Source organism: Chaetodon trifascialis, chromosome 7, assembly GCF_039877785.1.
Source record: "Chaetodon trifascialis isolate fChaTrf1 chromosome 7, fChaTrf1.hap1, whole genome shotgun sequence".
Lineage (NCBI taxonomy): Eukaryota > Metazoa > Chordata > Actinopteri > Chaetodontiformes > Chaetodontidae > Chaetodon > Chaetodon trifascialis.
In genome coordinates, this window is record NC_092062.1 from 15,313,912 (window position 1) to 15,340,265 (window position 26,354).

The following is a 26,354-nucleotide window of genomic DNA, read 5'->3' on the forward strand; positions in this document are numbered from 1 at the left end:
AGCATATATGACTTGATATATCTCGATACCATAGGTCACACATTGTTCTTTGTTCTAAAACTCCTTGTTTTTTTCTTTTTTTGCTCTGTTTCTTCTTTTTCCTGTGGCACTATTTACAACAAATATAATATTTAATACGCGAGAAAGTAAGTAAGAAAGAAAAACTGTTTATCTTTGTTTATTTACAGCTGCATGTATTGTCTGGCTCGCTTCCTCTCTCCACTTTAAAGCTATATGAATAGGAGAGACTCTATCATTATGGTCAGGCTAACATATACTATAAAATATTGTGTAATGTGTAACGTCTCAGGAAGCCGATCAACGTCATTTCCTGTTGTCGCTTGCTGCCTAGAAAAACAAACATGGCGGACTCTAAAGCTGTTTCCTCTGTGTATTTAGCGATCAGCAACATTCCTGTAGCGTTTCGCTCAGCGGACCTGAGAAATTATTTCAGCCAGTTCATAGAAAGCGGCGGTTTTCAGTGTTTTCACTACCGACATCGACCGGAGGTTCTCAGGGAAGCGGAGGGGACCGAAAACGCAGCGTTTGACGGTGAGGAGGGCAGCTCCGAGTCCCCGGAGGCTGACCAGGTCACAGAGAACGCCTCTGTGAAGAAGCAGACGGTGAAGTCGTGCTGTTGTATCGTCTCACTTTATGAAAAAGAAGCGGACAGATTCGTCAGGATGTATGCGGGGAATCACTGGATCAACTCGAAGGGGAACTGGCTGGCGCGACGTTGTGTTGTCAAAAGAGTAAAAGTTTCAGATGACAAAGGTTAGTGAGACGTTATGTGCGCTTCTCTAAATGCGCCTGCCTTTACTCGAACTGTCGGTCGAGAAAATGTGGATCAGAGGACAAATAGATGACTTCTGAAGGGGCATTTTAGACAAAGGTCAGCTTACAGGTGAAGGGGAGGAGTGCTCAGCCTGTGGTAACACGTTTATTATGGCTCTGCAGGGAGCTATACGTAAAATAGATACAAGTCTGTAACACTGAGCTGGCATTACAATGGAGTTGTTGGTATTAGTGGCACAAGTGTTTTGTTATTGGTTCAATTAAGGGACTAACGGTCAGGATATCTTGGCTTCCGTTGGTTTGATTGTAAGTATTATATTAAACCTGATTCTTCTGAGTCATCCGCAAGTTATCAGAGTCTAAACTATTATAAAGGTCATTATTTCATTAGTCACTTCCCTGTCCCATATAGTTTGTAACTATATGAACAAAAGCAATGCAGATGTCTCTCTGCGTGTGTATTACAACATGCTGGATATTTTTGCAGATGTATAATTTTCGATTCATTGACTACGTTTTTAAGGCAGAGCTTGTTCTAAGCAGAAAGCTCTCGATTAGATAAAGAGTGTCGGGGATTATATGTACTATTTGTACATTAAATTGTTCTTTATTCTTCCAGGTGAAGGTTCATTCCCGTATAGAACAAAGCACGAGCAGCGGCACCGGGTGTCCTTAACGGAGTGTTTCACAGAGGCTGACCTCAAAAGCTTATCTGAGCTGAATCCTCCCGCTCTGATGCCGAATGGGAATGTTGGCACACCGGTGAAAGTGTTCCTACAACTCATCCAGTCCTGCCGATTGCCTCCTCGCCTCATCCGCAAGCTGGGCCTCACTTTTCCTAAGACCAGCTCTAACCGCCGTTATGGCAATGTACCTTTCGAATATCGAAACACTTGGACACTTCCAGCCACAGAGGAGACTGTTTTAACAGCTACTGGGCATGAAATATCAGGACCAGGCACGTTGACTGCTCCTCCCTCAGGAAAGAGGCAACTAGGTGATCACGTGGAAACAACAGAGACTGATGAGCCACAGGGAGAAGAGGAGGATGCACAGTCAAATGCAGATGACGTGCGTTTAAATCCATTTATATTTATTAGTATGTTACTAAATGTTACTGTTAGCATCTGTAGGCTGTGATATAGGGCTGTCTGAAATGTCATCATCATCATCATCTCTTCACTGTGGTTTTTCAATTATTCATTTTGCTGGTTGTAGGATGATGACTGCTGTGAGGAGTGGGAGCGCCATGAGGCTTTGCACGATGATGTAACGAGCCAGGAGCGAAGCAAAGAGAGGCTGTATGAGGAGGAGATTGAGTTGAAGTGGGAGAAGGGCGGCTCAGGCCTGGTGTTCTACACTGACGCCCAGTACTGGCAAGAGGAGGAAGGAGGTATGCAACAAAAACATTCATAATGCAGTTTTACACTCTCACCAGAAGAAGCTGGTGTATGAAAAATCAAACCTTTAGTCATTTATGTCTCCTTTTTCTGTCAAGATTTCGATGAACAAACGGCAGACGACTGGGATGTTGACATGAGTGTTTACTACGATAAAGGTATCTCAAGTTTGTTTTATATCTGTGATCACATTGATTGATGAAGGGAACCAGACTGTGGTGTGAATTCTCTCTGCGGAGTCCGGTTTTCTTTAATCCAGCTCTTGCTCTCACAGATGGAGGTGACATGGATGCCCGTGACTATGTCCGAATGCGGCATGAGAAAAGGCTGAGGGAGGGTCTTGAAGAAAAATCTGGACATAATCAGACAATCGGCAGCTTTGAGAGGTTCACTAAGGTAAGGAGCTGGCATGTAATTGTACTCCTGCCTTTTCTATCATAGCTTAAAGGAGCAAATTTCTCATGTTTTTTTTTTCTTCTTTTTTTCTTTTTAGGGCTTTGGTCGTCGTGTGATGGAAAAGCAGGGCTGGAAGGATGGTGAAGGGTTAGGACACAGTCAGATAGGGATTCCTGAAGCTCTTGAGAATGAGGGCCAACATCCCAATTGCAAAAGAGGCTTTGGGTACGTATGAACACAAAAAACAGAATCAACAAAATTGCTTGCATGTTTTGACTGAGTGGACACAGTTTTTTAGTGCACTCCTGATGCTAATAAATTTCTTTTCTGCAGGTATCATGGAGAAAAATTGGTCTTACATCCTGTAAAAAAGGCCAGAACAGATTTCCATATATCTACAGTGTATGATAAACCCAAAAACATAGACGGAGGTGACACATTACTGAGACGACAGCCAAGCACAAGTATGAAGTACAGAGGTTGGCAGCCAGGTGGCGTGATTGGACCACGGAGATGACTTTAATTAAATTATTTTTTTTATGTTGTTTGTACTCACTTATTTATCTAACTGAGTTATTAAAACATTTTTCAGACCTTTTATTCCACTTGTGCTGTTCTTGTCTTTTAACTTTTTAATATGCTTATGTGATGTCAGTTAAAGTCTGCTGACTCACAATCATACAAAGACTTGTCTTCATCTGAATACTTAACATTTCCGTGGAGTGTGTTAATGATGCATAATTAGGATTACATGAAGTACCATCACAAAGGTAAGGTTAGTGTAACTCCCCACGTTAAATAAACGGTGCTTTTATTTTGAAACGACGGTAACGTAACCCGGAAGTGCTTTAGAGTAGCTTAGCCACTTAACTAGTAGCCTTTATACGCATGCAAACAAAACGGCGGTAGACAGTAATTATCCATCAGTATTTATTACATTTACAAAGTCCATGTTCACAATGTCGGAACAGAAATACTAGCTAGCGTTAGTAGCCATTCTCCTTTGTCACACAAACTTTTAAACAACTACTGCTATTATTACAAGCGTCATTATTTACCTTACGTTTGTTAGCTAAGTTACCCGAGTGACTGAGCATATCGAGGTGAGTTGTTGCTCTAGTGATAAAAATGCTTAACTTGCGCCTCTTTCAAGCTAACATCTAACATTGATTGTTGTGACCCTGTCAGGCAGCACCCTGGATGCTGACACTGCATAGGACAGCACACATGGTCCCATCTAATGTGGTCTTCCACAGCTCTCTAGTCCCCTTGACACTGAAGTCATGTCCAGCCAGACACGAGCAACGCCCTCTCTACGCTTCGGCCAGGTGGTCATCGGACCTCCGGGCTCAGGAAAAACCACTTACTGCCAAGGAATGCAGGAGTTTCTGACTCACCTGGGACGCAAGGTGGTGGTGGTGAACATGGACCCCGCCAACGAGGGACTGCCGTATTCCTGTGCGGTAGATATCTCGGAGCTGGTCACCTTAGACGATGTCATGGAGGGCTTGAAGCTCGGGCCCAACGGTGGCCTCTTGTACTGTATGGAGTATGTTGAAGCAAATCTGGACTGGTTAGAGAACAAGCTGAAACAGCACAGTGATTGTTATTTCTTGTTTGACTGTCCTGGACAAGTGGAGCTCTACACCCACCAGAATTCAGTCAAGAATATTTTCTCCCAGCTGGCCAAGTGGAATTTCAGGGTGAGTCTCATAAACATGCAGGCATGGAAATGATGTTACACCCCCAGAGCCTGAAACTGATGCTGATTCCATACAGTTGTGAACGTGACATTAACATGATCCTACCACGCATGTAGGTCTCATGACACTTTCTCTCTTGCTTAAGCTGACAGCAGTGCACCTTGTGGACTCGCATTACTGCGCTGACCCAGCCAAGTTCATCTCTGTGCTGTGCACCTCCCTGTCCACCATGCTGCACGTGGAGCTGCCTCACGTCAACATCCTCTCCAAGATGGACTTGATTGAGCAGTATGGCAAACTGGGTAAGCTGAGGGCTGTTGGGGGGGCTTTGCCTCAACCAACACTAATGTTACCACACACACACACACACACACACACACACACACACACACACACACACACACACACACACACACAGTACCACAAATGAGGTTCTTCCTTGTGATTTTATAACATTCAGAAATTGATTTATGTGCTGTGGTAACATTCTTCCTGTCTGTGTTCTTGTGCAGCCTTCAACCTTGACTTTTACACGGAGGTGATGGACCTGACCTATCTTCTCGATCACCTGGCCGCAGACCCGTTCTTTAAAAAATTCCACCATCTAAATGAAAAGCTGGCAGAAGTCATTCAAGATTACAGCCTCGTCTCCTTTGTGCCCCTCAATGTACAGGTACTCAATATATTTTAGATTTCTTGGTACATTTTAACTAACAGGACCTAATATTGCATCTTTTGTGTTAAGATATGCTTCAGCACATTAAAAGTAGAAGCACTGAGGATTTCCTGATTCAGGAAGTTCTTGGGTGGCTGAAGCCACTGTGCTGGGCAGTCGCAAATGGCTGAAATCAAGCTTCTGAATTTAACATATTTTTTCCAGTAGCTCAGTTTGGATGCGGCCATTTTGTGACACAGAAAAAGAAAAATATTTCTATCCATCTGACCGGGCTTTATGTGCACACACAGTATGTGTGTATGTGTGAGTACATTGCCCCCAGCTACATACAAATCTTGCCTTTTTTTGTTTTATTGTGTCATCTTCTGTGAGCTTAACCCAAAAGTCACAGAGCGAATGCAGCCTGACCAGCTTTATCAAACATACAGAAATGAGTTTCAGCATGTACAGAATAACTGGCTGAAAGATTTTTCACTGTGATACATTTTCATTCATTAAAACTCATCTCATGTTTTGACTGGAAAGAAAATTCACTGCCAAATATGAATTAATTCATACTTAATTACTGTGTCAGGGGCTTGTCTGACGTTATATTTCTTTTCTGGGGAACAATGCGAGGCTGCTGAGACGTTGAGTGGCAGGCGTAATAAGAATTCCTCCATTATATTTTATGGGTTGTGAAGGGGTTTATTATCCACAGACGACAGCGTATAACATGCTAAACTCCGACATTAATCCACCGATGTCAAACTGGCTCTTTTCCAAGAATTAAAAATCACATTTCATCTTGTCAACAGGTGATCCATAAATCATTTTTAGCATTTGAAATTGAACACTGTATCAATTTTCTGCAGATGGATTGAACTGTTGAAGGCGAGTGGGCTCTGTGCACACTGCATTCCTTCCCTGACATTATTCCTTTATGGAGACTGATATGACCCTGTGTGTGTATCCAGAGACAGGAGTCTAGACCGCTTTGCCATCAACCGCATGTGGGACTAGTAATTTATACAAATGGCAGGTTGGGGCTCTTGTTTCCACCATGGTGAAAATGCAGCCTTGGTACATTTCTGTTTTCTACCCCCTTTAGATTAAGCAGCATCTAGTTACCTTGGTTACCAGTGGTAGTTAAATACTGCAAATTTGAGAGAAAAAATACACCTTTGACCTTGACGAGGAGGAGATGCTAAACTATTGAGCGTTGCAGGACGTTTGTGGTTTTCTGGCTTTGGATGCATGTGTAGCTTATCTGACAATGCTTGCTAAACATTCGCCAAGGCTGAACAGGCTGCATGATCACATTTCCAAGAAGGTTTCAGCTTTTTCAAGGAGAAGTCTGCCTCTGTGCTGTTGCAGCAGATCTGACTGGTGGGGGAAATAAAATAGGAGAAGAAAATGACGACGTGTGAAACCTATCACATCTGACACTGACTTAAGACGTGATTACTTCCAAATTGCTTTATATATTTTAGACTGAATATCCTGGAAGCAGAGGTACATTTGTCTTTAAAGAGCACATTATTTAGGTTTCAGTGAGAGTTTTTTCAGCAAATATATGGTCACCAGGGAGTTTCGGTGAATTTCTTCAGGGAAAACCCCCTGAGGTCAAACGCTTCTCTTCTCTGTCTGCAGGACAAAGAGAGCATGATTCAGGTCTTACGAGCAGTGGACAAGGCCAATGGCTATTGCTTCGGAGACCTGGAGGAGAGGAATCTGCAGGCCATGATGTCAGCTGCTGTGGGGGCAGACTTCCAGTTCGACTCGTATCCTTTCCTAATCACTGCGGTGACTCACTGTGACTCATCTGGTTTCAAATCAAACCTTAAGATTTACGGGAGGTGGCTGAAGTACTGAATACTCTTTTGTTTCTAATGACTTATGGTGAATTCTAGCTAAATGTGACCTGAGTGACATTTACAAATGTGTTATTTTATGTTTTCCTTAACAGTACTCCAGTACTCTTGGAGTACAAGAGCGCTATGTTGAAACCAGTGGAAAGACTGTGGAGGAGGAAATGATGGACCTGTAAATTGAAACAGCCCAAATAAAAGGACAAAAGCGGTTGCCTTTTTAGCACCAGTATACCAGGGGAGTCTTGGCAACATCCATCTCACTTGGCCTGAATTCTGAGCCTCACTGCAAAAGCAGCGGAGAGATGGAAACTAAATTTGGGTGCTGAAGATGCTTCAAGGTGCCGAGCTTTTCTTCGGTTATCAATGAGAGAGGTGTGATTAAATATATATCTCTTTAGAAAACAAGGAAAATTTGAAGTAGATGTCAATGCATTTTCTTAAAATGTTTCAGATGAGAAGACCCTTTTTAGTTTTTTGTTACATGTTTATATTTTTCTGTTTGTACGTCACATTCGTTCTGAAACAATAAAGTGACTGCAATTAATAGGTGCAATATTTTTTGTCTTCTTTATGGGAATGAATTAGCTGAAAATATGAGTCATGTTGATTGTTTTTACCTTTATAATTTGTAAGGAGTCTTATGGCAAAGATTCTACAGAGGACTCTCCTGCTACCCTCCTGCCATGTGCATGTGTTAGTGAGGAGCACGTCTGACAGAAAGATACACAGAGCAGACAGCACATTTCCCTTGATATGCAGTGGAATATAATGGAAGTTGACAATCGGCACTGCCTCAGAGATGCAAGTGCAGTTTGAGAGTGTGTGTGTGCGTGCACAGTGGATGGGTAAATATTAGCAAGAACACCACATGTTTTATGTTTATACAAGAAATTGTAATAATCTTGAGCATAGGTCAAATACTGAGCAGCTTCATATCCAGCCAAGTGTTGGGCTGCACATGTAATATCAAATACTGTAATACTATTACAGTACAGACCATAATACTGCTGTTAGAGCAGAATCATACATTTTCAGAGCTGACCTGTTCAGTAATAAAAAAATAATAATAATAAAGATTTAGTGCCGTAAATCTAAAGCAATCACAAGCTACGTAGTAATTACGCATCAGAAGTAGTAATGACTTCGGTGTACACCAAGTGCTTCAATGTCGGGTCTGCCTTACGTCCAGCAGGTGGCGCATGTGTTTGCAAATCCTCCACCCAGATCCACAGAAATCTGCTCCAGCTTTTACCAGCATCCAGAGCAGAAAAATTAAGTCAGGCGGGGAGAGGAAGCTACATTAAATCTGTTTCTGCACAACTGGCCCTGTGTCTGGTCTCCGGGATGGAAGACCCTCTGTCTCTCTGAATGCAACTAAAACTCTCTTTCTCAACTTGAAGGACTTTTTCTCCACTGCTGCTGTCTTTAGTATGAAACCCAGCTTCAAAACCCAGCATTTCAAATGCACCCCCAACATTTAAATAGTCTCAAGACGCCCTCACACGCGCACGCACACACACACACACACGCTAAAACATGAGGCTCCGTGTGCGTGCATTGCCTAAGTCGGACCCACTTGGCGAGCCCGCGCTGATGTGGGAAATCACATTAACCCCGTGTGGTGTGGTGTGATGTGGATGTGGAATTCTGCGTGTGCAGCTTCCAGCCTGCAAAGCGCACAGCTCTCCATGCATTAGGGGGGTGTGTCAGGCAGAATGTTAAATCGTGTTCCGATGTTTGTACATGTGATCAAGTATGCCTTCTCACTGGTACTTCCTGCCTTTTTTCCCCTGTAAGCCCCCTAGAGGTAGATGTGTGTGTGTGTGTGTGTGTGTGTGTGCGCGCGCGCATGTGTGTATGTGTGAAAGAGATAGCTGGAGAGACAGTTTGTGTGCGTGTGTGTGCGTGCGTGTATGCGTGTGTGCGTATCGAGAGCGAGAAGAGAAAGGCAATCTTGTCCCACTTACACTCAAAATCTGAATTTGAATCAATACCCAGTCGAACTATTAAACACGTCATTAACCTTGCCATGTGTTTGCATTTCATTCTTTTTAATAAACACTCCCTCAGCCTACACACACACACACACACGCACACGCACACACGCGCACACACACACACACACACACACACACACACACACACACACACACACACACACACACACACACACACACACACACACTTCTCATTACCATCCCACCCCTGCTCAATTCTGTGCACACACCCTGTGGATGCCAAAAATGTCTGCTTCATTTGACTGAGGAGGGAAAAGGGGGGACAAATGTTCCATTTTTCTAATTGTTGGGAGACTTTGAAACTGTTCATGCATCCTCTGTCTAGTAGATAAGGTTTTTTTTCTCTGTACAGCATAGTTCAGTGTTAGTAGGGTGTGTGTGTGTGTGTGTGTGTGTGTGTGTGTGTGTGTGTGTGTGTGCGTGTGTGTGTGTGTGTGTGAGAGAGAGGGAGGGAGCTGGAGCCTGTGCACCCATCCCCCCACACTCAGCAGAGGAGTGTTTCTGCTGGAGTGAGAGACAGACAGAGAGGAGAAGAGAGGAGGGGAGAGGAGAGGAGGAGAGGAGGGGGTGGCAAAGCAGAGCAGAGCAGAGCAGGGGAGGGAAAAGCAGAGAATGTGCATTGGTAGTCTCGTTTGCTGCAAGGCTTCCTCCTTCTGCTGTGGAAAAACCTGTGTGTTGCCTTCGCTTGCCTAAATACCACTTAGACACACTAGTGGGAATTAACAAAAACTAGCAGTGCACAAAAGCAGATTTTTTCAGCTGAATATATTTATAGTATGACTATTACCCCCCCCCCCCCAAGAATTATAACTGTGTATGGAAAGCCAGGATAAATGAACTCTCATTTAACACCCATGCTGCAGTGTGTGCAGTACAGCCCTCACCACTTGCAGCTGTGGCCTCCACATCTATGCAAACACATACGCTTGAAAAATGACATATTTCTTGAATTAATAACTCCCCCCTGTACTGATCACCCATGAAATTCACCATGCACATGCATATTTTTTGTAATGCAAAGCCTCTTGGGCGGTTTATTTAAGGCACATTATTTTCTCTATGCTGGTAACGGAAACACTGATGAGTTGCTCTTCATGTGGAGAAAATATTGCACCTATGTGGGAAAAAGAGACAATGTGAGGCTGAGACAAAAGTCCAGTCCGCACTGGAGCGGATCCAGTGCGTGTGTTGCGACCATCTGTGCGGCTCAGTAAAATGGCTGTATCTAGCGGAGCCTCGTGTTGGTTGGGTTCGCTCCCTGCCTCTACCCGGGCTCAGTAACACAACTCCCACAACAATTTCTGTTGCTTTTTTACGCATTGTATGGAGCCTCCATCATATCTCTAACCCATTTGCGGAACCGGAACCGGGGGGATGGAAACCGGATTCGATCCGGTGTAAGGGGTGGGAATGAATCGGCACAAGGATGAATGGTTATAAACAATTATTTATATTCAATGCTAGCTTTTGATTGTGACTGACTCGCCGAGAGAGGGAGAGAGAGGTGGTGGTGGGGGGGTATATCATGGCCGCTCAGGTCGCTAGCGCCGCCACTCTTAACACAAGCCCGCCTTCCGAACTCAAAAAGCCTGATCGAGACCCCAAGGAGGAGTCGGTACCGGGGGAGAAGCAGTCAGACAAAAAGCAGCCGGGCTTGGACAGCGGATCGCCGGGCCGGGGGGATCTGCAGGACGGGGCCGACGGTGGAAATGCAGGGGGAGGAGGGGAACCTGAGATGAAGAACGGGAATGGGAACCCGCCCAGGGCTAACAATAATAACCAGAATGACTCTGTCGGACCGGAGGGAAATAACCACCCCGGTTTGGTGCATCACCACGGCCCCGCTTTTCCTCCACCTTCGTACGGATACAGTCAGCACTACGGTCGGGCCCCTTTTCATCAACATGGCGGACAACAAAGCCCTGGCATGGCAGCTGCTGCGGGTCCGGTCGTGCAGTCGAGCAACATGATGGATCCGTATCAACCTAATTCCCACGACCATGGCTTTTCAAACCACCAGTTCAACAATTACAACCCATTCCCGAACAGGACTCCCTATCCCGGCCAAGCGTACGCCATGAACTCCCCTCGCAGTACCCAGGCGCCGACAGCTGGGGGGCAGCCAGCTAACGTTAAGCAGCAGCCACCAGCGGGAGGACCCACGGCGATGGCTGGATCTTACAATAACCAGAGATATAACATTGGAAACCCTCAACCTACATCCACGCCGACACTCAACAAGCTCCTGACCTCACCCAGCTCAACGCGGGCATATCCGAACTACCCGTCTAGCGACTACAGTAGCCAAGAAGGAGCTAGTAAGGGACCAGCAGACATGGGCAGCAGCGGGCTGTATGGAGGGAGCAATCCGAGTTGGCAACAAAGAAGCCATCTCCCGTCGCCTATGAGCCCGGGAAGTGCCGGGCAGCCGCTTGTTAGAACCCAGGTAAAGTCACATTATTGCAGGAACATGGTGTGGGCTTTAGCATCCCTCCTCCTAGCTAGTTCTCAACGTAGCAGGCCAGCCATTGTCTGATACTAGTTCGCAAAGACTCTAAAATGGCTGCCTCTCGTGTGTGTTTTTTCCTTTACACTACACCGTTAAATAAATGTTGTTTGTAATATATCTATAACGGTATGTAACAATACAGGAGTGCCGCTTGAAGACGATATAAGTTGTTGGACCGATGTAAGGACGTTCAGGGAGCCAAGAAGGCCCGACTTTGAAAAGGGGCGAAAATACTCCGCGAAGAGCAACTGCTCGTTTTTTCTCCGCTGTCTTTCCTACGTGTGTTATACTTTAAATTTTCAACGCTTTTTCATATAAACGTGTTCATACTACACTGGTTTATAAAGTGTGACACTTTCTCATATGAATAAGCTTGTGGTAGTTCCGTATGCGCACACGTTGTATTGTTTTCTTGCCCGATAAGCCCATAATTTTGCGGCCACGATGGAAGGAATGTGTTGAACGCCGTATCAGCCTGTAACGGCTAGTTAAATGGCTCATGTAGCTTCAGTTTAAATTACTTAAATGTCCTGTAAGATGTGAGGAAAGGTTGTGAATTATCACACTTTGCTCCTGCATTGATTAAATGAGTTTCCCTGTGCTGAAAAGCTGCCGGGCTTCTCATGCGTGCTTGCCTGTAAACAGTCATTTCAGCCTCATATGAGTGAGTGACTCGCAGCCTTCAGTTTACACTGGGATTTGAATTGTGGAGGTAAAATCCTGCTGTCAAAGCCAGGAGATAGTTGGTCTTTGGTTGACATGCTAGCTGAAATCTGATTGGCTCCTCATCCGCTGCTCATGGCCATTTATAATTACATGTGATGCAAGGCAACAGTTGCTGATAAGAACACACAGTATTAAGTCATCACAGGGTCACCAAAGGTATTGCTGCTTCGCGCTTCTGCTCCACTTTCAGCTAGACATGGAGTGTTGGAGCAGCTGGGACATGGGGGATATGTGGGTTTCTATTTTTCATTTTCTCATTTGGCAAATAAAAAAAAAAAGAAAGAAAATTAGCTGTCACGGTTTTACAATTACCATCTCTACTGTCACACACTTTGTAGCTTGATGGCTTAAGTCTGAACTTGTATGGCAACCACAGCCTGCATCTTTGTACAGTATATTTGCAAACCTCTACACAGCATTCCTACGTTTGTTCAATGTTTCTAACAGTGGTTTAAGACCACACCTGCTGTTTTATTAGTTTTCTTGTCATTGATTTACACACCACATTATTTGTTATCCTCGATGTCCCCTAGATAAATAAATGACTGGGATGTCTTTGTTTTTTCATATTGTGACTTGTTATGCAGCAAAAGCTAAAAGAAAAATTTGACCTCTCTGCTTGTGAGCATGTGTCTGTATGTGTGTGTGTTTATGCTGTGTCTGGCCTGACACACAAGTTTGACTGTGTGACTGCAAAGAATTCCCCCCAATCCTCCCCCCAAGCCAATCAGAAGGCAGTCCACCATCTCTCACCAGCCAAGGGAGTTTCCTCTCTGTCTTATGCAGATTAGCCATGTGCTGCTCTTATTTATTTCACTTCATTATCTTGGATCTGCAAAATGTCACTAAGGCATTTTGCATACTGTTTGTGTAGAGGGCTGTTGTTAAGCTGAGGACACCTCTCAGCAAGAGTGCACATGTGGGATTTCACTTCATGTAATGAAAGGGGATACTTTTGAAGTGGACATTCTTTAGTTTAAATTATCATGAAATTCCCAACCTTACAGTGCCAAGCAGTTTTGGTGGAAGTGAGGGAATAATTTGATCTTAAATGTGAGGCTGGTGTGAAAGTACTTCCTTAATTTCTAGTGTCATTCATCCAGAGCCAAACTGCCTTCTCTGGGGAAAAAAGCTACTTGGACCAGGCTCAAAACAGGAGCACAGCTGGGATATGTTTAAGATTGGGCAGACTGCCCTCCATTTGAAAGTAGATATATATAGCTGTGTTGACTTCCGAAACTATGGCAAAGTGAGGTGAAAAAAAAAAAAAACAACTCAGAGTAATGACCGTGGGAAATGAGGTGAAAAAAAGCACAATTTCCTCTTTCATTGAAGCTTGTTTTCACACCTTTGGTGCTGCAAATGCTACACACTGTAGCAAAGTATTTTATGGACTCTGAAGAAAACACTGCAATGGTATAATTAAGTTGTTTCAGAATAAGGAGGACTGCATGGAAGTTGCTGCATTTGCTATTTCGATTTCTCCTCCGCTGCTTGGTTGTTGACTCGATGTATTTTCTCACGTTCTTACCATGTCCAGCCACCTGGTCCCATGGACCCAATGGGAAAAATGAGAGGTCAACCATACGGAGCTGGCAGTCCATACGGTCAGCAGTCGCAGCAGGGGCCTCCCACAGGTCCACAACAGGGGCCTGGATATCCTGGCCAGGGTTATGGCCCTCCAGGTCCCCAGCGATATCCAGTGGGAATGCAAGGACGTACCCCTGGAAGCATGGGTGGCATGCCATATGGTCCACAGGTATTTAAAAAAATGGAAATAAGTTCACAGTGACTTACTTTTATCCTTTTTATCAAGGGTTTCTTAATTTTGTTTGAGGTCTTATGTGTTTGTGTGTTCTGTTTAGATGGGATCTTATGGACAGCAGGGACCAGGAGGCTATGGCTCCCAGGGCCAGGCACCATACTATGGCCAGCCAGGCCAGGCTCCCCACCCAAGCCAGCAGCAAACCCCCTACTCCCAGCCCCCACAAGGACAACCAGGTGGCCAGACTCCTTACCCAGGGCAACCCCACCCTCCACCGACTTCTGCTACACACACCCAGGGAGGACCACCCTATCAGCCGCCCCACATGCCCCCACAGACCCAGGGGCCACTGCCAGGTCCACCCCAAGGGCCCCCACAGTCTCAGCCACCTTATTCCCAAGCCTCAGCCCCACAATCTGGCCAATCTTTGTACGCCCAGCAGCAGGGTCCCCCCAGTCAGGCCCCACAGCAGCCAAGTTCCCAGGATACTCCTGGATCACAGGGCCAGTCCAACTACCCGGGATCCACACAGGGGCCTCAGCAGCCCCCCTCGCAGCAACAGCAGGCACAGTCTCAGCCTCCACAGCAGCCACAGGGACACAGCCAACACCCACAGGGCCAGCCTGCAGCATACCCGCAGAACCCTCAGCAGCAGCAGCAAGCACAACAGTCACCTTATCAGCGCTTTCCTCCTCCACCACAGCAGGTACTCCCCTCAGTCTGGGATCATATCCATCACACTAAATTATCTTTCTCTGTGTGTGTTTACAGACATGCTTTCCTGTAACTCTGGCAGTATTCTTAAGCATGTGTTCTGATGTCTTTTTAGGAGGTATCCCAGGACTCATTTCAGTCCAATGCCCCTCCATCCACTCAGCCTAAATCTGGCCCAGAGGACAGCCAAGGCCGCCCCTCCAGCCTTCCGGTCAGTTATGCTTGTTATGTCACAGCTAGACCATAAAAAGCCCTTTTTACACTGTGTTTTTGCTTTTCACTCCTTTGTAACAGTGCTAGTTTCTATTTCTGTCTTATAATTTTTAATTACCAGGACATATTAATTTTACTACTTGATAAAATGTAGGGCAATACGAGGCTCAGTACATTTAATATTCCCTTTGTATTGCATTGGATGTTAATGTTTTTTTTTAAAAGCGTCAATTTCGCTGCAAGCTTGTTTTGTGGCTGCTGTGCTCTCAGTCCCTTGGTGATTTAAGACCTTGTATGCTGCTGCACATTAGTGTTTGTTGAGAGACGGCTGTGGCTGATGCTTGAGGAGAAGGTGCTGTGAAAATGGGTATATCTGAGATGAATACAAGAGAGTTTGTTTGTGTATTGAAATCACATGGCAAGGCTGCTGCTACATGCTGACTCAGCTCACATCCTACAAACCTTGGTAACCATGACAACCCCTGGCACTAATGCGCACTCATTTTTTTTTCTTTGAAAAAGATAAATAAGGACAAAGGCCTCTGGGTCTGTGTGTGTGTGTTTGTGTGTAGTATTTGTATGTGTGCCACTCGTATCTAAACAACAGAGAGGGAATTGCAACATGCTCATACTACAACCAGTATATGAAATAGTAAACATTCCAATACTCCAAACACTGGATTAACCTGTTTGTAAATGTAACAAATGCAGTATTAAAATGCGCAAGAGCATAATCTTCTAGAGGCATAAAGTGTAAATGCCCATTTTTTTATTTGCTTTAATATACAATATTTGTTGACTCTACATCTGCTCTTCTTGTACGTGTTTACAGGACCTGTCAGGATCCATCGATGACCTCCCTACAGGAACAGAGGGCGCCCTGAGTCCTGGTGTGAGCACGTCAGGTGTGTCGAGCAGCCAGGGCGAGCAGAGTAACCAGGCTCAGTCGCCCTTCTCTCCTCACACGTCTCCCCACCTGCCAGGGATCCGAGGGCCTTCACCTTCCCCAGCTGGCTCCCCCGCCAGCGCCAGCACACCCCGTACAGGACCGCTGTCACCTGCCAACATGCCAGGTGGGCCAGTCCCTCAATCTCTGAAATGAAACATATGATCTGTAACAGAATTCTGTTTGTGATCTTGACCCCACTTTACTTGTGCGTTAGGTCATGTCAGCTTTTTGGTGTTGATTTTGCATTTCTAGACAAAAATGCTCCTCCACTAAAATTCTATCATTAAGTCCCTCCATCTACATAATAAACACTGACAAGAACAATATTATTATGCTTCATGATCAAACTCTTAAACCTCGATTTTACTGATTTTAAATCCCCCCATCTGTAGCTTTAAAGTTAGAAAAAACATGACACACTATGACAATACCAATCTGAAACTTAATTGAAGCTATAACTCTCTCTGTGGCAAAGCTCTGCTTTTATCGCTGCTTCACCGTACAGCAATTGGCAATGTTAAAGATGTCCTGTAATCACACTTTTTCTCAAAATTCTGCCTGATATATACTTGGGACCTCGACTACACTTTAAAATGTTTAAATTCTGTTGGTTTGCCAACACTCTTTCACAAAACATCCATTTGTAAGAGCTGAGCCAGTGGGTCAGACAGAATTAAACATGTGGCATTGAACATGGTGGATAGCTTGAATTTGTTTGACAAATGGAACCAAACACTAACCCATATTTGAGTTACTTGCCCTGTTTTTTGTTGGTGTAAATGGATCTCTCAACCATGGTAGCTACATTATAACCACGGTGGCTTGAAACTCAGTACTTGTACTTGAGCTCACAATAACTTGACTTAAATATTATTGTTTAGGCACCCAGATGCCTCCCAGGCCATCAAGTGTGCAGTCAGATGGGAGTCTGCATCCGGCAATGAGCCAGTCTCCCATGGCCCAGGACAGAGGTATGCTGCGGCCTAAATGCAAAGCATTCAAAGAGATTAACACGTGAGTGTTTAGTATAATATCAGAGCCTGAGCCCGGTCTCCCTCTCTTGCCTTCTTTCAGGGTTTATGCAGAGAAACCCTCAGATGCCTCCTTATGGCTCCCCCCAGTCAGCCTCTGCACTGTCGCCACGTCAGTCCTCAGGGGGACAGATGCATCCTGGGATGGGCCCATATCAGCAGAACAACTCCATGGGTGGCTATGGACAGCAGGGAGGACAATATGGTCCCCAAGGTGTGTACTTTTGAATTACCTCTGTCAGAGTTTGACTTGAAGACAGAAGGCTTCATTTTGTCTTAATCTTTTATAATGTTGTGAAATGATTCACTGTGAATATTTTTTTGTGGGTTAAGTTTATAAAAGGGTTTCCACTCAGTTTATTATCATTTGAGAAGTTTTCTCATGAAGATTTCCCATTAGACAGACCTATGGACTATATCTCCCTGTCTCAATACCATGCTATCCCTGGTCCCTCCCTCTGACTCTGTTGCAGCTATTTATAGCTGTGAAGCAGAGAGTCAGCTGACGTAGCAGAGCCTCCTGTCAGTAGAGCTGAGACTGTGACGAAGGCTTGTTGCTCAGGGTGCATAGCTCTCTCTGCTAGCACACTGTGGGGAAAAGTCTCCCTCACCACAGCTCCTCAGTACTCATAGCTATAACAGTCCAATTTTAATGTAGAACACAGATAAACCTCTGGGTGATTCTGCTGGGTTTTTTCCAGACCAGTAAACAGTTACAGCCAAGTGATTACTTTACTTTATTTTTTCTTACAATGTCATCCTTAGGTTATCCCCGGCAACCTGGCTATGGCAACATGCCCAACGCAAACTACCCCGGGCCGGGCATGGGCCCAATGAACCCCATGGCTGGACAGGGTGGGGGGCCACCATATACTGGCATGCCTCCAGGAAGGATGCCTCCTAATCAAATGGGAGCACGTCCCTATGGGCCCAATATGGGTCCAAATATGGGCCCCAACATGGGTCCAAACATGCCTCCGAACATGGGCAATATGCCACCCCAGGTAGGCTCAGGAATGTGTCCTCCTCCGGGCATGAACAGAAAGCCCCAGGACCCTGCAGCCATGCAGCATCCTGCCACCAACTCCATGCACAACAGGTTGGTTTACATTGGATCCTCTGGTGTCTGCCTTTATTTACCTCACACAGGGCTTCTGATTGGCTTCTGATTTGCTTAATCAGGAGATAACAGTACCATACTCTTACAAATACTTAAAGCTCATATATTTTCTCCTCCTCCCAGGATGCCTGGTTACCCCAACATGTCTCCAGGCATGATCGGCTCAGGTCCACCTTATGGCCCTCCCATGAACAACTTGCCTGGAATGATGAACACTCAAGGTGGATCTCCTTATCCAATGGGGCCAAACATGGCCAATAACTCAAGCGGTAAGTTATACAGAAAAGACTCCCCCTAGCTTTATTTTCTTTTTAATGTGCCAGTTTCACAGCTAACTCCTCATCCTTGTGTCTAGGTATGGCCCCCAGCCCAGAGTTGAACAATAAGATGAATAACAAAGTAGATGGGAGTGTAACACCCAAACCAGAGCCCAAATCTAAGGTAAAATGTCCGCTATATGTTGTAATAACAGTACAGTAAAGCCTGCACACCCCCAAAAGTCTTCTGTAGGTGCACGTGTTGAATTTAAAATTGGTCTCATGTCTCTTGCATTAAACAGAAGTCCAACTCTTCCACCATGACCAGTGAAAAGATAACACGCCTGTATGAGCTAGGACCAGAGCCGGAGAGGAAGATGTGGGTGGACCGTTACTTGGCCTTCGTTGAAGAGAAAGCCATGAGCATGGGCCACTTGCCCGCTGTAGGACGCAAACCCCTCGACCTCTTCCGGCTGTATATGTCAGTGAAAGACATTGGAGGCATGACACAGGTTAATATGGCACCCATTACCAACAATAAATTGTTACATTTATTGCTGCAACCATTAGTAATCTCTGTTCTAAATTTGTCTTGTCATGTGACCCTCAGGTGAATAAGAATAAGAAATGGCGTGATCTAGCCACTTCCCTGAATGTGGGTACATCTAGCAGTGCTGCCAGTTCCTTGAAGAAACAGTACATTCAGTGTCTGTATGCCTTTGAGTGCAATATTGAGCGTGGTGAGGACCCTCCTCCTGAGATTTTTACAGACAACAAAAAGAATCAAGCTGCTAAGGTCCAGCCCCCCTCTCCAGGTTAGAGCCACACTCATGCTATCTTTTCAAATGAATATGTGATTTCATGCCGTTCTAAGTAACTAAACCACATCCGTGCACTTTAAATGCAACAACAGGACCTACGGTGCTGTGTTTGAGTGTCATTAATGTCATGCACCTTGTCTGTCTGCTCCTCTCTTTCGAATTGAAGCGTCCCTCTGCTCCACAGCTGGGTCAGGCTCTCTGCAGGGTCCTCAGACACCCCAGTCCACCAGCAGCTCCATGGCTGAGGGAGGTGACCTTAAACCCCCCACCCCAGCCTCCACCCCTCATACCCAGATGCCCCCCATGCCACCAGGGTCCAGGTGACTCTTTTTAAACACCTCACATTTTAGCTTCTGAAAGGAATTTTATTTGAGAAACTAATTTCTTTCTGCGCTTTCTTCTGCCTCTCCCACTTATCTCCTAACCCCCCCCCCCTTCACCTCTGCTTCTCTGTAGGAGCAGCGTTAACCTTCAGGACCCCTTCTCTGAAGGAAATGACCCTGCTTTCCCCAGGAAGAACATGACGCCCAACTCTGCCTATCAGTCTGGCATGAATACACCAGACATGCAAGGGCGCATGGGCTCCTATGAACCCAACAAGGACCCCTTTGGTAACATGCGGAAAGGTACGTACACTGAATGGACAAGAGCTGAATGAATCATGTTATTGTAGAGACCAAAGTACTTCCTTAATTACCCTTTCAGTTAATCAGTTCTAAGTGGGCTTTTAATTCTGAATGCATTTCCAGTTGGGGAGCAGTTTCTACCTGCTAACCAGGGCCCTAACAGCGCGGTGGGTGACCAACAGCAGCAGCAACCACCACCACAACAGCAGCAGCAACAGCAGCAGCCTCCATTCAACAGGGGACCGCCTGGGGCCATGGGCACGATGCCTATGGGGCCCAGACAGCAGTATCCTTATGGACCAGGCTACGACAGGAGGTAAGAGTCATTGCATTGAATGGAAGATGGCATTTTCAAGGTCATTGAGCGCTGCTGATTTTAACCAGCAGCCATTTTTGTGATCAGTCGCACCTCAAAGTTCCGATGGAGGTTGAGAAAAATATGTCTAATTAATAACTTTCCAGACTGATTATATTTGATGAAATTTCAGGAAATGCATGGGAATTGGCAATAGGATTGGCTGGCTTCTAACACGCTTAACTTTGCTTTGAATTGATGATATACTGAGAGGGATTGGTGTAATGTTGTTGTGGAAACAAGAACTAAATACAATCTACTGAACACATCTGAAAAAAGTTGATTTTTGAAAAGGAAGATGTGGGTGGACTGTGGTACATGTGTCATGTGTCCCTGCCCATCCTGTGAGTCTAATATACTCAATAGTGTTTATGAAATAGTGACAATTCATCTTGTTTAGTTTTGTCATTCATTTATTCATTGTTCATTTTAATTTGTAATATTGCTCATTGACATGAAGTTACTGATAATTTGTCTTTGTGATGGATGAGGGGCCGTGTACTGTATTTGTGCTGATCTGAACACAGATAAGTTGCACAATTAACCCCCAGAGTTAAATTTAAAAATCAGGATAAAAGATTTGACTGATTGTGATTTAATTTAGTTGGTTGAGAGAGCCTCAAATATCTGTCATAGTTAAAGGCTGAGGAGCTAAAAGGTAAAACAAATGGAACAACAAATCCTATCCCATTGGGTATTTTTGATGATCTTTTGCATAAGTTGTATGTCTATGTGTGTGTGGCAAAATATGGATGGAACATACCATGTGTATTATTCTGATTTCCTCAGATCGGAGCAAGGAATGGGCCCAGAGGGCAACATGGGATCCGGTGCTCCTCAGCCAAACCCTATGATGCCTGCCAACGCCGACACGGGGATGTATTCGCCAAATCGCTTCCCACCACAGCAGCCACGGTCAGTCCACATAACACTTATTTGCCAAGCTTCTTTGGTTTAAAGCTACTGATGATGGAAACTGATAACTTTTTATATAAAACAAATATATTTTGTTTGTGAGTGTTAGAAGGTTTCAAAAATGCAGGAAATGTAGGAGGGATCTTCAATATCGTGATAAGACAACCTTTTTTATCTGTTTGTACAGTGTAATCAGACTCAGTGTCATTTCAGTAAGATTTTTATTATTGTGAAAAATATTCATCAGAACATGATCACTTCATGAACATTAGAATTTAGTTTCCATTCTTCTTGGGTTTGGACTTATTGTATATGGTTGTGATCATGTAATTTTCTCGGGGTGGTATTTACAGCTAGTAGTACAGTTAACAAAAAAGAGTTGGGTATTTATAATCAGGATTCACATTTGCCCTTTCTATTTGACAAAAGTTTTGGGGAAAATAATGAATCATTTTGATCATATGGAGAGGGGTATAATGGACATTTAGTATAATGGAATCGAGTGTGAGGCTGTTGCGTCTTTTGGTCATGAATTCATAATGTTGACTGTGTGTATGCCTGTACATGTGTACCAATGGAAGCCTTAATCCAGCTAGTTCGTGATGTATAATATTTTCATGGTCAAACTAACATGGCATAATGTTTGCAGGCATGATTCCTATGGTAATCAGTATCCTGGACAGGGAACGCCCCCTACTGGCTCCTACCCAAATCAGCAGCCTGGAATGTACCCACAGCAACAACAACAACAGGTTAATGATCCATCTACACTACACTAACTCTCACTATTGTCAGTACCTAGACTGGAACCAGACAATGTTATTAATAGTTATTTATTGTTTTAGTTATTCTTTTTGACTGAGCTGCTATCATATGTTAGATTTTGTTTGACTTATATGAATTGATGTGGTAATTTTTTCAACATTCCTACTGAAATGGTGTGAAATAATTGTCTCTCTCTGTCCCTTTTTATGTGTAGAGTTACAAGCGTCCTGTGGAGGGGGTTTATCCTCCATCAAAACGTCATGAGACAGAGTACAGTGGGCCCTTCCATGGTGGGCAACAACCACCGCAGCAGCAGCAGCAACAACAACAAGGAGGTGCCTCTGCACCCTCTTCAGGACAGCAGGAGACATACAATCAGTACAGTGGCAGTGGGCCCTACCCCGGCTCTGATCGCCGCCCCCCTGGCCCAGGCAATCAGTTCCCGTTTCCCTTTGGTCGTGAACGAATGCCAGGAGCAACAGGGCCCAACGCTCAGCCCAACATGCCCCCTCAGATGATGCAGTCAGGCCCTGAGGGTCCTCAGGGAGGGATGTGGCAGGGTCCGCGAGACATGAACTATCAGAACTATCCCAGCCGGCAGGGTGGTCCCGGGGGCCCACCCCAGGGGCCAGGTTACCCTGGCATGACCCGCTCAGAGGAGATGATGTCATCAGAACCACGCATGAATCACGATAGCCAGTGGGGGAGTCAGATGGGCCCACGGCAGCCTCCTTATGGTCCAGCAGGACCTGGCCAACCTATGCCTCGTTCAGTACAGGCCAATTACCAGCCCCCTCAGGGTGTGCAGAACCACATTCCACAGGTGTCCAGCCCGGCCTCCATGCCCCGCCCCATGGAGAGCAGGACATCGCCGAGTAAATCTCCCTATATGCACGGAGTAATGAAGATGCAGAAGGCCGGCCCTCCAGTGCCTGCATCTCACATAGTGCCCCCTCCGGTGCAGTCGCCTCTAATAAGGCGAGACATGCCTTTTCCTCCGGGCTCTACAGAAGCTTCCCATCCGGTCTTGAAACCACGTCGGAGACTGACCGTGAAAGATATCGGTATGATTGAAGCCGTCTTGTGAACCTTCTTTATTATTGACTACACTGCCTGGTGTTGCTTAGTCCACATTTATTGTTGCTCAGTGAGTTTGTGGTACCAATTGCGTTTCTTGTCTTGACTTCTTAGGAACTCCGGAGGCCTGGAGAGTCATGATGTCATTAAAGTCTGGTTTATTGGCTGAGAGTACGTGGGCCTTAGATACCATCAACATTCTCCTGTATGATGACAGCACTATTTCCACCTTTGATCTCAACACGGTGAGACCCTATATTGAGCTCTTAATGACAGCTTATAACAGTACACTGTGCATAATTAGCATGTCTGACATTTTCTGTATTCATGTTCACTTTCAGTTGCCTGGCCTACTAGAGTTGGTGGTTGAGTATTTCAGACGTTGCCTCATTGAAATCTTCGGCATTCTGAGGGAGTATGAGGTGGGAGACCCTGGCCAGAGGACACTACTTGATCCTGATGCTTTGAAACGAGACTGGGACAGCGTAGAAGACGAGGAGCCACGGGCTGAGGACATGGAACAAGAGGAGGATGATGATGATGAAGAGGAGGAACGGGAAACAGAGGGGCCAGCTCATTTGAAAGAGGAAGAAGAGCAGGAGCAGTGCTCTGAGTCTCGGGGTCGAGATGAGAAGACAGAAGATGAGGAGAGGAAGAGTAAGGGTTCTTCATCTGAACAGATAGGCTCATTGCAATCCTTAGCTGCCCATGAGAGACCCAGACAGGCCAGCAAGTTCGACAAGTTTCCCCTAAAGGTGGTACGAAAAAAAGACCCGTTTATGGCTGGCCAGTCCAATAATCATGGCAAACTGCAAGAGTTTGACAGTGGGTTGCTTCATTGGAGCGCTGGAGGGGGAGACTCAACAGAACACATCCAGACTCACTTTGAGCCACGCAAAGACTTCTTGGAGCCACGGGAACGAATACCTGTGCCCCCACTTTTGCTGAGGCGGCGAATGCCAGAAGAAGAGATACAGGAACTTTGTTTGCCAACTGAGGAAGAGAAAAGGAAGAATCAAGAAAAAGACAGAGAGACACCTCCATCAGAGAAATTGGCAGTCTCAGAGAAGGCCAGCCCCTCACTCAGCAGTGAGGAAGAGCAGAAAACAGATTCAGAGACAAAGACAGTTGAGAAAGGTGCTAAAAGTCACCAGGAGAATAACAGATCCGTTCTTCCACCCAGCAGTGTTTTAACCCAGAAGGCAAAGCAGACCGGCACCATCCTTGAGGATGAGCCTCACAGTAAAGACGAGGGGCCTCTCATTGCACTGGCTAACTGGCAGGATTCATTAGCCCGCCGCTGCATTTGTATCTCCAATATTGTCCGCAGCCTCTCCTTTGTGCCAGGCAATGACCACGAGATGTCCAAGCATCCTGGGCTGCTGCTGCTACTGGGACGCCTGATCCTGCTCCATCACAGGCACCCTGAGCGTAAACAGGCTCCGCTCACTTATGAGAAAGACGAGGATTCAGACGAGGGAGTGGGCCAGAGGGATGAATGGTGGTGGGACTGCTTGGGGCTCCTAAGGGAGAACACGCTGGTCACTTTGGCCAACATCTCAGGCCAACTTGACCTCTCCATCTACCCTGAGAGCATCTGCTTGCCTCTATTGGATGGTCTTCTCCATTGGGCGGTCTGCCCTTCAGCAGAGGCCCAGGACCCCTTCCCCACCTTGGGCCCCCACAGTGCTTTGTCACCTCAGAGACTGGTCCTGGAGACGCTAAGCAAACTAAGCATCCAAGACAACAATGTGGACCTCATCTTGGCCACTCCGCCATTCAGTAGGTTGGAGAAGCTATACGGGAACCTGGTGCGACTAATCGGAGACAGGAAGATAGCAGTCTGCAGGGAGATGGCCGTGGTCCTACTGGCCAACTTGGCCCAAGGTGATACTATGGCAGCCCGAGCAATCGCTGTCCAGAAAGGCAGTGTGGGCAACTTGCTGGGCTTCCTGGAGGATAGTCTGGCTGCCACACAGCTTCAGCAGAGCCAGAGCTCTCTACTACACCTACAGGGGATGCACTTCGAGCCCACAAGCCCGGACATGATGCGGCGAGCTGCGCGGGCTCTGCACGCCTTAGCCAAGGTGGAGGAGAACCACACAGAGTTCACACTACACGAGTCCCGACTCCTCGACCTTTCAGTGTCTCCCCTAATGAACTCGCTGGTTTCTCATGTTATCTGTGATGTACTGTTTTTGATTGGCCAGTCATGACAGCTGTAGGGAGCCGCGGCTCCACTTCCTGGGGTTTTTATCCCCAATCCCCTCTTCCCTGGAAGCCTGGCTTGTGTGTGTGTAACAGGGCAAGGAAAGTTCAAGTGACTGTCTTTAATTTATGAAAATCCTTCAGATTCCATTCTCTGAGCCCTCCCCAGGCCGTCCTTGCTGGAGGAGGGTAATCACAGAGCTGTGGTGGATTACAAACCAGAGAGATGCCCGCAAAGTGACACTACTTGCAACATGAATGCCAACTGGATGACACAGAGCAGAGCACCATGGTTGGGAGACTGTTCTGCACTTGGGGGAAAGTACTTTTTAATAAAGATAAATAAATGAATAAATAAATAAATAGCTGAAAAACAAAAACTGTAACCAAAGTTGCTGTCTCGTTTACAGTGAGTTTGGGAGACACAGTGTGCCCTAGCTCTCCCCTCGAGGGCACAGTGAGTCTGTAAGTGGTTGACGTTCAGAGGTGAAGGAGACTGACAAGTGGCCTACTGGTTATAGTTGCTGTAGTTGGATTCTCACCAGTCAGCCTGACAGTAGACAAAGTGCTGTCAATAGACACCCTCACCAGGGAGGCCTGTGCAGTGTGCAGTAGATTGTAGGACATTTTCTGTACCGTACTGCTCTTGAGTGTAAGCATTCTGTAACACGTTTCACACAGAAGCAGAAGATGCAGCTCTTCTAGAGTTTTGAGGTCATTTTAGTTTGGTGTTCAACAGAAAATGGCTTTCTTCCCCAAAGTATCAAGAACCTACAACACCCTTACCTCCTCTTATCCCTTGATTGTATGGATACCCTTATGAAAAGAAATCACCTCTTAGGACTGGTTTTCAACTTCAAATACAGCTTTGCTGTGGTGTATATATAATGTTGTACATTACACTTCCTTTCTCTGTGTCTGTCTCTGTCTGTGTCACTATTCTCACACTTGTTATCGGTGAGGGATTGAGGCCGACGTGAGTTTGGTCCATGACCTCCAGTCCCCACTGATTAGACCCACTCCTCTGGTCTCTCCACAGCTCCGTAGTACGGCAGACACAGCTCAAACCTGTTATCTCCTGGTACAACGAAAATAAACTAGATGAAGTACACATTTGACAATTTTTCTTCAGTCATGGATTCTGCATATTTGTATTTCAGACTATGTAGCTAAGACAACATGTAAATTCCTCCCTTTCCCTTTTTTGGCTCAATGAATATCATTTATTCAGTATGAAATCTTTATACTATATGTTCCACGTGGTAAGAATAAATGTACATTAAATCTTCGTAAGCTGTTTGATGCTTTTTTTCTTCTGGGAAAACAAGTGTGTGAATTCAAGCAAAAATTGGTTTAAAGGATTTCCTGAAATGTATGTATGTTCACTTCACAGCTGTAGGAAATATGGTTCTAGTCAGTGGAGTCAGCTGGGATTCACTGTTTGCATGAGTTTTATTGCAAT

At 45.5% G+C, this 26,354-nt stretch overlaps 3 protein-coding genes across 3 annotated transcripts; all 3 read left to right on the plus strand.

The window, feature by feature from the left end:
• Positions 1–342: 342 nt before the first annotated feature.
• Positions 343–3,190, plus strand: gpatch3 (G patch domain containing 3). The gene is made up of 7 exons (XM_070967084.1): positions 343–774; positions 1,415–1,866; positions 2,014–2,188; positions 2,294–2,353; positions 2,470–2,591; positions 2,689–2,816; positions 2,925–3,190. The coding sequence occupies exons 1-7, from the start codon at positions 363–365 to the stop codon at positions 3,106–3,108; spliced, it is 1,533 nt and encodes a 510-aa protein (XP_070823185.1). The 5' UTR covers positions 343–362; the 3' UTR covers positions 3,109–3,190.
• Positions 3,191–3,451: 261 nt separating this feature from the next.
• Positions 3,452–7,374, plus strand: gpn2 (GPN-loop GTPase 2). The gene is made up of 6 exons (XM_070967085.1): positions 3,452–3,694; positions 3,780–4,294; positions 4,440–4,596; positions 4,807–4,967; positions 6,603–6,733; positions 6,927–7,374. Exons 2-6 carry the CDS (start codon positions 3,875–3,877, stop codon positions 6,997–6,999), a joined length of 942 nt encoding a protein of 313 aa, XP_070823186.1. The 5' UTR covers positions 3,452–3,694; positions 3,780–3,874; the 3' UTR covers positions 7,000–7,374.
• Positions 7,375–10,050: 2,676 nt separating this feature from the next.
• arid1aa (AT-rich interaction domain 1Aa) lies at positions 10,051–26,181 on the plus strand. Its single transcript, XM_070965939.1, has 20 exons — positions 10,051–11,287; positions 13,617–13,835; positions 13,942–14,547; positions 14,671–14,766; positions 15,601–15,841; positions 16,599–16,688; positions 16,792–16,962; positions 17,514–17,847; positions 17,992–18,137; positions 18,224–18,309; positions 18,428–18,637; positions 18,736–18,940; positions 19,113–19,266; positions 19,403–19,572; positions 19,696–19,888; positions 20,717–20,842; positions 21,492–21,594; positions 21,822–22,671; positions 22,799–22,929; positions 23,026–26,181. The coding sequence occupies exons 1-20, from the start codon at positions 10,367–10,369 to the stop codon at positions 24,898–24,900; spliced, it is 6,927 nt and encodes a 2,308-aa protein (XP_070822040.1). The 5' UTR covers positions 10,051–10,366; the 3' UTR covers positions 24,901–26,181.
• The last annotated feature ends 173 nt before the right edge of the window (positions 26,182–26,354 follow it).

Coding starts and splice junctions, on each gene's coding strand:
- gpatch3 (XM_070967084.1), top strand. CDS start 363: ATGGCGGACTCTAAAGCTGTTTCCTCTGTGTATTTAGCGATCAGCAAC. Junction 1,867..2,013: donor CACAGTCAAATGCAGATGAC/GTGCGTTTAAAT, acceptor TGCTGGTTGTAG/GATGATGACTGCTGTGAGGA. Junction 2,817..2,924: donor AATTGCAAAAGAGGCTTTGG/GTACGTATGAAC, acceptor TCTTTTCTGCAG/GTATCATGGAGAAAAATTGG.
- arid1aa (XM_070965939.1), top strand. CDS start 10,367: ATGGCCGCTCAGGTCGCTAGCGCCGCCACTCTTAACACAAGCCCGCCT. Junction 18,941..19,112: donor GGTCCAGCCCCCCTCTCCAG/GTTAGAGCCACA, acceptor TTCGAATTGAAG/CGTCCCTCTGCTCCACAGCT. Junction 20,843..21,491: donor TTCCCACCACAGCAGCCACG/GTCAGTCCACAT, acceptor TAATGTTTGCAG/GCATGATTCCTATGGTAATC.
- gpn2 (XM_070967085.1), top strand. CDS start 3,875: ATGTCCAGCCAGACACGAGCAACGCCCTCTCTACGCTTCGGCCAGGTG. Junction 4,597..4,806: donor TGAGCAGTATGGCAAACTGG/GTAAGCTGAGGG, acceptor GTTCTTGTGCAG/CCTTCAACCTTGACTTTTAC. Junction 4,968..6,602: donor TTGTGCCCCTCAATGTACAG/GTACTCAATATA, acceptor CTCTGTCTGCAG/GACAAAGAGAGCATGATTCA.